General features: G+C 36.7%; 1 protein-coding gene across 1 annotated transcript; it reads left to right on the forward strand.

The window, feature by feature from the left end:
• Window positions 1-11371: 11371 nt before the first annotated feature.
• Window positions 11372-12695, forward strand: LOC119265130 (immunoglobulin heavy variable 3-23). The gene is made up of 2 exons (XM_037544755.1): window positions 11372-11425; window positions 11513-12695. The coding sequence occupies exons 1-2, from the start codon at window positions 11380-11382 to the stop codon at window positions 11827-11829; spliced, it is 363 nt and encodes a 120-aa protein (XP_037400652.1). The 5' UTR covers window positions 11372-11379; the 3' UTR covers window positions 11830-12695.
• The last annotated feature ends 27 nt before the right edge of the window (window positions 12696-12722 follow it).

Here is a 12722-nt window from a genome sequence, read left to right on the forward strand (position 1 = left end):
TATTTCTCTTGTACTGTAACTTATGCCTATATTTATTTCTATTTTTCTGCATAGTTTATGTGCAGTTATCTATCTATCTATCTATCTATCTATCTATCTATCTATCTATCTATCTATCTATCTATCTATCTATCTATCTATCTATCCATCCATCCATCCATCAAATACTTCACTCAGTTATATCAGTTTAATCTTCATTGAGTTAAATCTGTTTAATCAAACAGTAATTGAGGTAAATCAGTTTGATTCATACTTTATTAAGTTAAGTCAGGGGCACTTGAACAAATCATTGAGGAGAAGATGAACTGAAACTATGATCTAACCAAGATGTAAACAACTTTACTGAAAACAAGACATTCTACCTATTTTTTTTACTGTATTTTGATTTAATTAGGTTTATTCTAATATCATTTTTACTGATGAAAACACACTCACTGCCAAGATTTAAACAGTTTTTGTGGCAGCTTAAGACTTTACTACATATTAAGACAGTACTACATATAGTCTGCATTTACTTTGCATGTAAGTGCTTAATCAACCTCTATTAAATACATCGATCTATATATTATATTAAGCTACAAGTGAAGTGTTATAATTCACTGATGTCCATGAGCAGATGGAACAGATTTGCCTAACAAAGTGAAAAGGTTTAATGCTTGAGAGGCTCTCAGATGTTCCTGAGTGTTTCAGGGTGCTGCTTCAGGCTCAGCTGGTTCCTGGCAGGGTAAGATTAGATGGGACAGTGCAGAGCAGGGACTTCACCTGAGACTATCTATATGCAGACTGAAATCTCTGTTTTCAGATGGCCAGAAACTCATTTGCACAGAGCACCTGCTGATAGTCTCTTCATCACAACATACCTGACAGTCATTCACATTACATTAAGGCAATTTTTGTATTTGTTCATTTGTAGGCAGATATTTTGGCTGGAACTTTTTTGATTTAGTGAGTAAGTCCAGTTAATTATCTTCATGGTTCGTTTTCTCATTACCTCGTTTATAGGTTCATGTCATTTTTATGTAAGATGTTCGATTTTCTAAATGAAAGTGAGCTGACATTTACAGAGAACACACTTCTGCACATTTTAATGCATAGTTACGGTTTATGTGCTGGACATTACATAATAATATATACACTATATCTATCTATCTATCTATCTATCTATCTATCTATCTATCTATCTATCTATCTATCTATCTATCTATCTATCTATATACACACACAAAAAAATTAATATATTTTATGGGAGCCATTCTAATCAATTAGTTTGTAACTGCCAACCTTAGATATTTGGCTTATTCTACAGAACCATCCATTTTTCTGTCCCTAGCGTTTACAAATATATTACACTTAAAAAACTGTAAACGTCTCTCTCTCTCTCTCTCTCTCTCTCTCTCTCTCTCTCTCTCACACACACACACACACACACACACACACACACACACATTTTTTAAGCCACTTATCCTTGGGTCATGGGAGAGGCTGGAGCCTATCCTAGCAGTCACTGGGTGCAGGCAGGATACACCCTGGACAGGTCATCAGTCTATCACAGGGCAGATACACACACTCACACCTAGCGGCAATCTAGCATGTCCAACTGGCCTGAGTGCGTTTCTTTGCACTGTGGGAGGAAACCGGAGTACCTGGAAGAAACCCACACAGACACAGGGAGAACTCCAAACTCCACACAGAACGGACCCAATTTATCTATATTTTAAAATAAAACAATTCGCTATTTTAACAATTACACCTTCTTGAACCAACAATTTAGCAATATTGATTTTTAAATCAATAATCTAGAACTCCAAGCATCACAGAAGTGCACGTCCCCACAGTCACGTGTGAAGGGTGAGGCCATATTTTGAAGAAAAAACACATTTATCTGCATTTTTAACTACAATAATTTATACGTGGAATATATGAACTAAATGACATAAAGAAAACAAATACCAAACAAATATTATACAGTATATAATGAAAGTTGTTGTCCCCAGGAGTCGTGTCACTGGTGTTCCTGCATACCAAAAAGCTTTTGATTCCTCTCCTCTTTAGTCTGGAGGACATGGCATTCATGACTCAGCCTCTCTGGGATGCTTTTTATACACACTCATGTCACTGACCTGTTGCCAATTAACTTAATTAATTGTGAGATGTTGTACCAGGTGTTTTTAGCTCTACACAACTTTACCAGTATTTTGTTGCCCCTGTCTCAACTTTGATTCCTGGCAACAAATTCGAAATAGGCATTTATTTAAAAAAAAAAAAACAATCAAATTTCTCACTTTCATAATTTGATATGTTGTTTGGGTGGCAGTCGTGACTGGAAAGTTGCTGGTTCGATCCCCAGAGCCAACAGTATGTGACTGAGGTGCCCTTGAGCAAGACACCTAACCCCCAACTGCTCCCTGAGTGCTGCGGTTAGGGCTGCCCACCGCTCCGGGCAAGTGTGCTCACTGCCCCCCAGTGTGTGTTCACTAGTGTGTATGTGGTGTCTGTTAGATTACAGAGGTGAAATTTCCCCATTGTGGGGCTAATAAGGGTCACCTAATCTTTAAGTCTTTGTAATATTTTCAATTAAATATAGGGTTTAAATGATTTGCACATCATTGCATTCTGTTTTTATTCACATTTTGCACAGCGTCCAAATTTGTGGGGAAACAGGGCTGCAGTAGACTGACCATTAGATAACATGCTAATGAGCCAACAACCCTAAAATGGAAAGTCGGCCTAAGTGTGGATGCTGTATGGTGGACTCAGCTAAGATGACGAGGTAAGAACCGGTCAGACTTACTTAGGGGGACATCAGAAGCCATGAAACACCTTCACATTCTCTGAGTTGTTAAATGTGAATTTCCAAATGAAATAGTGGTGAGTAAAAAAAAAAAAATTTTTATTAAAGACTACTTTGCCTTACAACACCCTCACTGTACCATTCCACCAGAAGTGGGTCTTAAAAATATGTATTTTAGTCCAAAACCTGTGTCTAATCCATCATAAAACTATGGCAGACATCAGGCAGTGTAGTAGTAACTACACAGTGCATAAAGTGTCTAAGACTGAACTTTGGAGGTGTGGAAACTGCAGATTTCTTAAAAAAAACAAGAAACAAGTCTCCTGAAAATGGAAACTGACAAAGATAAAGGGTGAACACACTAAATAGTGAATAACTGATCATATATGTAGTTGTTGAGGCTTCTAAGTAATGTGTTGTTAAATATATGCCACTGAAAATGAACAAACCGTACTGAGTGGCTTTTTGACTGTAAATTCAACAAAAGAATGGACTCTAAGTTTATCAAGTTTATTGCATGCTTATTACAGTTGGTCGTAATACAGGTGAATGTATTTGATGAAGAAAGTGGAAGACTCATTAACTCATTGCTACACTGATGTATTATGCATGTATGTTACTGAAAGCTTCGTCATGCTTAACGAGCTTCGCAGAAACAGGATGCATCTGTTCTTTAAGCGCGTCACACTTCACCTGTGCCTTTCTGTTTCAGCTCACAGTAAAACTATCATGTCTCATAATACCACTGACATCAGAGGTCATCTTAATATCTGTGACCAAAATAAAATCAAATAATGAAGGCAATATTCTTAACACATTTTAAATATTACTCAAGGTAATCATGTGTTCTAGTGCAATGTACTAATATAACAACGCAATTAGAATCACATTATTGCAAAAACAAAGTGAATAAATCCTTTTATGAACTTCAGATACATTTATAACATGGAACTAAACCAACTTCTTATAAAGCTTAAAAATTCATATATATATTATACAATTTATACAATATTTACACAATTATACAATAATTGATCATTTTATCAAATTTTGTTATGTCTTATAACTCAAGTCATAGTTATCTATAGAGCATGTTTAAAATCAACAGTGTTGTCGAAAGTCTGCAAAACAGTTCAAACAAACTAAATATTATTAAAATCAATCTTTATTCTAGTGCAATGAATGTGCAATTGTATAACAAAGCAATTATAATAGCATATATATATATATATAAAAACCTCTCATCTCCGAAATGGTAACTTTACAGGAGAAGGAAAAAATTTGCTTTACTTTTAATGTAAGTCAATGGAACTAGACTTTTTTCTGATTAACTTTAGGTTATTTCTTTTGGTCCATTCTTCATGAACTTTGCACACAATGTAAAGGCCTTTGCCCTTTGCCTTTGCACACAATGTTGTCTTCTGACAACAGTTATTATATATATATATATATACATACACAGTACTGTGCAAAAGTTTTAGGCATCTAAGTAAATTTTTAAACAATTGACCTCATCAGTGGTTTATCACAATATACATTAGAATAAAGTCATATTCATAATTCAAATAAACATAAGAAACAAGAATTTCTTGGGTCCATATTTTTCCTTGACACCTTCACAGCCTCCACAGCGACTTGTTAATATCATCAGTTACATCATGAGCTCAATTTACTGAAGCACAAAACCTGGAGCTGCTTTTTAACTACATATAATACTGGGCTTCCTCGAGGAGAGGCTTGGAAATGGTTAAATAAACACGCTGACATCCAGAAAATCACCATTTTATATATATATATATATATATATATATATATATATATATATATATATATATATATATATATATATATATATATATATATATTCTATACATTTTGTTTATTCAAATATTAAACTCAATAAACTCAGTAAACACAAACTACACAAATAACTAGACTTTGAAAATGTGTCTTGGGTGCTTGTGACTTTCGCTTTTCACTTTATATATATGTATATAGTACTGTATATATATATATATATATATATATATATATATATATATATATATATATATATATATATATATATATAAAACACCTTCATTAACTAAAATACATAATGTGAGATGTCTTTATATAAAAAATAAAAATATTTATATATTTTTCTGATTTGATAACCATTCTAATTTTGTCTGAGCTGATTAGTCAAGTCATTTATTTATAGAGCACATATAAAATCGTTATGTTGGGCAAAACCTGCAAAACAATTCAAGCAAACAAAACATTACAATAATGTACTGATACTATCATTTAAAGCTTAATTAAAAGTAAGTAAGGTAGCTTGTAAGTTGTGAGGGTCAGAAAGATAGAATGACTTCAGTGTCTTCATGTGAAGTTAAAGTCTCGTGAGTCTACCGTTGGGCTCTTTATTAATAAAGATTATTTTTTCACAGAGAAATATTCGAAGCAGTTCTGAGAGCAGCTGCAGAGGAAGCAGAAGCGTTCTAACTCAGGGGTTTAACAGATGTTCGCAGCAGAACGCTGTCAGTATGATATGAAACAGATCTTGAGACGCAGTGACTGGCCAACCAAATTAGAATTCAAGCCTCGACAGATGCAGTAACAGCAGAACAAGCAGAGCATGAGATCCACCATGAGTCCACAACCACTCAAAGCTTTAGACACACTGAAGGGTTTTTCTTATCTTTACACAACTGTTCCACTCATTTTACTCAAACGTTTGAAGCACACAAGCAGTTGTGCTATAAAACAACATACAAAATAACATCAGGAATCAGGAATGAAATATTTCAAATGCTGGAAAAAAACACAAAATGTGCCATAACTTTTGCACAGGTCACATTTTATGTTTTATTTTTTGTTTTTATATTAAATTCAGTAAATTTGATCAGTAATTATGCAGTAAAACGTGCAGAGGTGTGTTCACTTTTTTCCACTTAGAAAATCAACAAAATGCATTTTAATCTTGGATGCCCAAACTTTTGCATGCCACTGTCTCATCCTACAACTGGAAAGCTGATTTTCCAATTTCTCAATATCAGAAAGCCAATTTAGTAGTAAAGAAGTTATTAATAGTAGCAAACAATGTTATCTGACTTGTATAAAATCTAATTCTAACACAAATAGTTATATTTCATGTAATGTATAGAGTTACACTTTTTATAACTTATTATATAATATTTATAATGTATCAAAGTTTTTATTTGCCTTGTGAATTTTGACATCGTTCAGTCAGGGCTGTTTTCTCTGTGGTGTCTTGGTGGAAACAGCCAAGTGAGCTCATGCATTGGTTAGGCCTTCAGGAGCTGAACTGAAGGCCTGATTTCCAATGGTGAGATCAATGTTGTGAGAAAACATTTTGGAAGTTCTAGATATGTCACTGAATACAAACCAATTTCAGTTCCTGTTAAGCATGGACATCGGTGGTAGCTCTATTTTGGACTCTTTATGTACGGATTCACCGTCTTTCCCAGTGCTGTTCATTTTAAGGCCTGAAACATACTTGTTGACTGCAAACACTTTGAGCTCCACAAACGGGGTTATGAATACATATATTTATGCATGTACACTGGCAATGTGTCTACAGCAATGTCTATAACCAGGATCATAAAATGCCACGAGAAAAATAAAGTACATAAAGTATTAAGTGATTTTTTTTAAAAATGCCAAAAATATTTTACTCAGTGTGAGACAATGCAAAGTGCAAGTGAGTGAAGAGAAATGTTGAAAGGCCAAGAAGACTAAGAAGAACTGCAGGGGGCGCTAGAGTACAACAAATGAAGTGCAAATGTGAACTACACACATCCCCCACAGACCCAGTACATTATCAGAGATACAAAGCAGATAAAATCCTAAATAATGAAACAAACACACCAGAACGTTCACACAAAGAGCCAAACTGTGGACTAGAGACACAAACAACACCATTTTAAACACAACAGAGGCAGCAGTGGAGTGGAATAACAAGGAAAACATGGATAAGACGACTAACAAAGTGTCAGGATTTGTACATTTTAAAAGAAAATGGAGACAAAAAGAAAAAAACAAGCTGATCCAAATTGTTCATGAATCATTTCTGATGGAATTCCAGTGAAATTTTCTCTACTATCTCGTTTTAAGTGGCTTGCAATGAGGCAGCAGTGGAGTGGAATACCGAGTAAAACATGGATAAAATTACAACAGAAAGACAGAATTCATGAGATTTAAAAGCAAAATGACATGAAAATCTCTCCAGCCAAATTGTTTGTGGGACATTTCTGACAAAATTCCATTATAACATTATCTTCAAGCTCTTTATAACTGGACTGGAAGTGCATTATCTGTCCAGAAGTATCCATGAAGTCAGCTGCTTTAGAGGGGAACATTTTTCCAACGTTTTTCTGTATAATTCAATCACTGGCAAAGATTTTGGCCAGTCTGATTAAATACAGTCCGGTTACAGATTGAGATTGAGATGTTTCTATGCACTCTACTCAATCTGATGGAAAATCTCCATTTACATGCACACTACAAGTATTCACCACTTCAGTACCTCTTAAGTGTGGATGTTACCATGACAACGAGCATCACTTGAGTCCAGTCAGCGTGAGATGAGCCGCAGTTCGTTACCTGAGCTTTCATCTGGCGCTGTAATTGCGTTAATTACCTTAAAATGGTGTCAGACTGAGGAACACATACTTCACATGTACCTATTAAAGAAGGCCGAGAGGAAGACGTCGTGTTCTGAGACACATAAGCTGGACGCCTGTCCCACCGCCACCCATAAACTTCGTCTCCTCTGCGGACCGGTTTCTGCTCTGCCATGTTGAACGTTAGAAACAAACGCAACGTAATTCAGTGGTTTGGTGTTTAAATGGTTTATTGTAAAGAAACGTACAGATTAAGATTTCTTCACAGTGTGGATTCGAACCAGGGACCAGGGGTCGCCATGTCTATGACAGAAATCTAGAAACATAGCCATTTGATTTAATATATAAATATATAGTATAAAATATGTAATAAATGTGAATAAAATAAATGTGTAATACCATAAACCACTGGTGAACCTACACGTTTTTCTATGCCGTGATAATCATAAAACAGCGCTAAATCTAAAAAAAAAAGTTTTATTTCGCAACTGTTTTGTAGTGATCCTCCATCACAACATCATGAGTGACGATTCACTTCCATCCATGACGTCATGATGCAAATCCAGTGCGTTGTGGCTCCATCCAGTACTTATGTGCTGCTGAGCTGAGTGGAGCAGTAGAGTCTCATCAACACTCACCATGAAGATCACGCTCTCCTTACTACTGATACTACTCAGCTTCAGCAGTGAGTTCCTGACTGATAAACCGTGTCTCTGTGTCACAGCATTAATTATATATTAATAAGTAAATATTCTACGTATTTCAACAGGTGTGAAATGTCAAAGCATGGAATCATTACAAACTGCAGTTCAGCTAAAACCTGGAGAAACTCTGAGTCTCTCCTGTAGAGGATCTGGATTTATAATGGCAGACTATGGTTTTCACTGGATCAGACAACAGACTGGAAAACCACTGGAGTGGATGGGATACATTTATTATGACAAGTCTGTTCAAGGAAGAGTAGAAATGATCAAAGACGGTTCTGGCAGCATGGTGTACCTGAAACTGTCTGGTGTGACAGTCGAGGACTCAGCTGTGTATTACTGTGCAAGAAGCTCACAGTGATGAACATCTGTGGAAGCACTGTACAAAAATATGGAGCTGCTTTTTTGATAGATTATAAAACACCCAAGTTTAGGAGATTAAAATCTGTCATTTATGTAGTTTAGTTTAAATACATAGTCAGTGTATATTTTCCTCATTATTCTATATTTTTACTATATCGATGTCAAACTTTTTGGCTAGTTAATTGTTTCCTTAATAGTAACTTTTTATCAGATGTCTACAGACTAAGACAGACTAACTGGTATCTTATTGAGCTACAGTTTTAGAAATACGGCTATTTTCTGTACACTGATATAAACACTACACAAGCTTTAAGATCCATTCAACACACTTTCTCTTATTCATCAAAGTTGCGTACGATCTAATCAAATTGTAAAGTGCATTTTGTTATTTATCAGTTCCATCTTTGGGGTAACAGTACGGTCAAACTCCTCATTTGGGATTACAAACCCAAACTATTATCAATGCCATATTATAATTACAATAATGAGAATTAAAAAGAAAATAAAAATAATACTAAGCATTTGTACATAATGCATATTACATACACATTAATATAAACAAATGCTGTAACTACTTGAAGTGTGCCACGATTGGCCCCTCCCAGTCCTCCATGTGATTTTGTTTCCCTCTGGTCTTGTCCATGTGCTTCCTTGTTTTGATTCTTCCCCGTTCTGCCCCCTTGTTTCTAGACTCCGCCCTTGATTGTTTTCACCTGTGTCTTGTTAACCCTTGTTGTTCTTGTATTTAGGCCCTGTGTTTTCCCCTGTTAGTTGCTGGTCTTTGTATGGTGTATCTAGTCTGTGTTCCTTTTCGTGATGTCTGTCTCTCGATCTCTCCTTGTTGGCTCTGAGACCCTGGACTGTTTAGACCCTGATTATGGATTTGACCCTAATAAATCACACTTCTCTCAGTGTATGCGTCCGCCTTTACAGACAAATTACACTTGTGTGTTTTATACTACTTACTCAGCCCACAAAATAGAAACTGTATCTTTCTCACATAATTATTAATACATAACTATTAGATCATTAAATAAGTGCAACACTTATGTAATTAAATAAGTATAAGAAATGAAGCGGAAATGTGAACAAAACAAATCCTCCAGAGACCCAGATCATTGTCAGGCATGCAAAGCAGACAAAATCCCACATAATGAAACAAAGACAGTAGCATGTTCACACATAGAGCCAAGCTGTGGACAAGAGACACAAGCAAGACCACTTTAAACACAACAGAGGCTGCAGTGGAGTGAAATCATAAGGAAAACATGGATGAAATGACGAAAAAGTGTGAGGATTTGTAAAATGTAAAAGAAAAAGGAGACCATAACCATAAATCAAGTCAATACAAATAGTTTGTGGATCATTTCTGACAAAATTCCAGTATCATATTCTCGTCTATCTCATTTGGCTTGACTGTATGTCATTGCTCCAAAAGTATCTAGACAGACCATCTAGTGACCCTCCATCACAACACAGTGACCAATGTTTTATTTCCATCCATGACATCATGATGCAAATCCAGTGTGTTGTGGCTCCATCCAGTACTTATGTGCTGCTGAGCTGAGTGGAGCAGTAGAGCCTCATCAACACTCACCATGAAGATCACACTCTCCTTATTACTGATAATACTCAGCTTCAGCCGTGAGTTCCTGACTGATAAACGTGTCTCTGTGTCAAAGCATTAATATAATTAATAGGACAATATTTTACCTATTTGTTTTACTTGTTTCAACAGGTGTGAAATGTGAAAGTGTGGAATCGTTACAAACTGCAGTTCAGAAGAAACCTGGAGAAACTCTGAGTCTCTCCTGTAGAGGATCTGGATTCACTTTTAGAAACTACAACATGCACTGGATCAGACAACCGACTGGAAAACCGTTGGAGTGGTTGGGAAGTGTCTGGGGCAGTGGAACTGGCAATGACTACTCAAAATCTTTTCAAGGCCGAATTGAAATCACCAGAGACAATTCCAACAGCATGGTGTACCTGAAACTGTCTGGTGTGACAGTCGAGGACTCAGCTGTGTATTACTGTGCAAGAGAGATTCACAGTGATAAATATCTGTGGAAACACTGTACAAAAACATGCAGCTGCTTTTCAGCTTACTGGTTGTTAAATAATCCATGTTTTAGGCATAAAAACATCCTGACTTTCATTTTATACTCACAGCATAGTTTAACTAAGGCTTAATGTTTCTCATCTTACTGTATTTGTTCTTGTGTTGATGTAAAAACTCCACATCATATGGAATTTGAATCCTGAAGCAGATGCAGAGAAGTTCATATGTCACAACATTACTATTACATTATTATTCACATGTAATATAAAAATCTGCCCTTTTTAATGCTACTTTGATGTATAAGGACATTTCCAAGCACACACTGCATGCTGGTAGTTTGAGGCCTGTAACGTACTTGTACGAGAACACAAACGCTTCATGCTCTGCCAGCAGAGTTTCACTCGTTGTTCAGGTCTAAAAACAACCGAACAAGCGGCAGTGCAGCAAACAATTAATGCAATGAATACAACTCCACAATTATTATCAGATATGCATAAGTGATATCCAGATATTTACATGTTCTCTAATTCTACAACTGTTTTCCCACACCAGACACTGACTCAAGCATCTCTGACTAAAATGCATCGTAAACGACAATTTAATCAAATGAAATAGAAATAAAGCAGACATTAAATTATGAATATTTTCATGAGCGTAAGTCCACTGGAATGTATATGAACTTTGTGTTGTAGTGACCTCCACCACAACACTGTGACTGACATTTTATTTCCATCCATGGCATCATGATGCAAATCCAGTGTGTTGTGGCTCCATCCAGTACTTATGAGCTGCTGAGCTGAGTGGAGCAGTAGAGCCTCATCAACACTCACCATGAAGATCACGCTCTCCTTATTACTGATACTACTCAGCTTCAATGGTGAGTTCCTGACTGAAAAACTGTTTAAACTGTGTGTCACAGCATTAATATATTATTAATAAGTAAATATTTGACTTGTTTCTACAGGTGTGAAATGTCAAAGCATGGAATCTTTACAAACTGCAGTGCAGAAGAAACCTGGAGAAACTCTGAGTCTCTCCTGTAGAGGATCTGGATTTAGCTTTAGTTGCTGTAGCATGCAGTGGGTCAGACAACTGGCTGGAAAACCACTGGAGTGGATCGGACGTGTTCGTGCTAGTGGAATCGGCAATGACTACTCAAAATCTTTTCAAGGAAGAACTGAAATCACCAGAGACAATTCCAACAGCATGGTGTATCTGAAACTTTCTGGTGTGACAGTCGAGGACTCAGCTGTGTATTACTGTGCAAAATCAGCACAGTGATAAATATCTGTGGAGGCACTGTACAAAAACATGCAGCTGCTGTTAGATGGTTATTTTCATGAGCGGATGTTTTTCCGAGTCTGAGTTTCAGCAGATGCTGAAGATGGTTAAGTAGGTGAACCACAGGGGGCAGCAGAGGACAAGAAACAATGTGCAGAATGAACAGTGTTAAAAACTTTACAAGCTGCATTGTTCATTAGTTTATCAGACTAACGTCATAGTTATATTTAAAGTGACAACCACAACAATTTACCCAACTGAAAGACGCTTTTCAGAGTCCAGGAGTTTGACTGACTGTGAGATACTTCTGCCTGCACCGGAGTGTGACTAGGCCATGAGCTGGAGCACTTGTCACCTCAGCACTGGAGCTTGCCTAGGCCTTTACATGAGGACTTTGCACCCCCACATCACAGGTTAACTAGGCCACAAGCTGGGATCTTCTCATGAAGGTAGCATGCTGTGACTAGGGTGTGAGTCTGGATGCCTCTTACCATGACAGCAGAGATTCTCTAGATCATGCGGCTGGACAACTCCCAATGTGGTAGCTAAATCTGACTAAGTCGGGACACATCTCACCGCAGTGGTGGGGTTTGACCAGGCCTTGAACCAGGAGCCAGGGAACTTTACATTGCAGTTAGAAGAGTTTTTGATGTTAGTCAAAGTCAGATGTACACACAAGTGCAAACTATGCCTTGATTGGACCATGTGCTCACAATGCTAACATTTGATTTAATTAGCCTGTATAGAGGATCACATTGAACTGCCTACTTTGTGTACGTTAATGAGATGCCGAGATTAAAAACTGACAGACAGGGATGTAAATAAATCGAGTTTTTTGCCGGCAGAACATCCATCCATCCATCCATCCATCCATTTTCTAAGCCGCTTCTCCG

This window comes from Pygocentrus nattereri, chromosome 14, assembly GCF_015220715.1.
Source record: "Pygocentrus nattereri isolate fPygNat1 chromosome 14, fPygNat1.pri, whole genome shotgun sequence".
Classification (NCBI taxonomy): domain Eukaryota; kingdom Metazoa; phylum Chordata; class Actinopteri; order Characiformes; family Serrasalmidae; genus Pygocentrus; species Pygocentrus nattereri.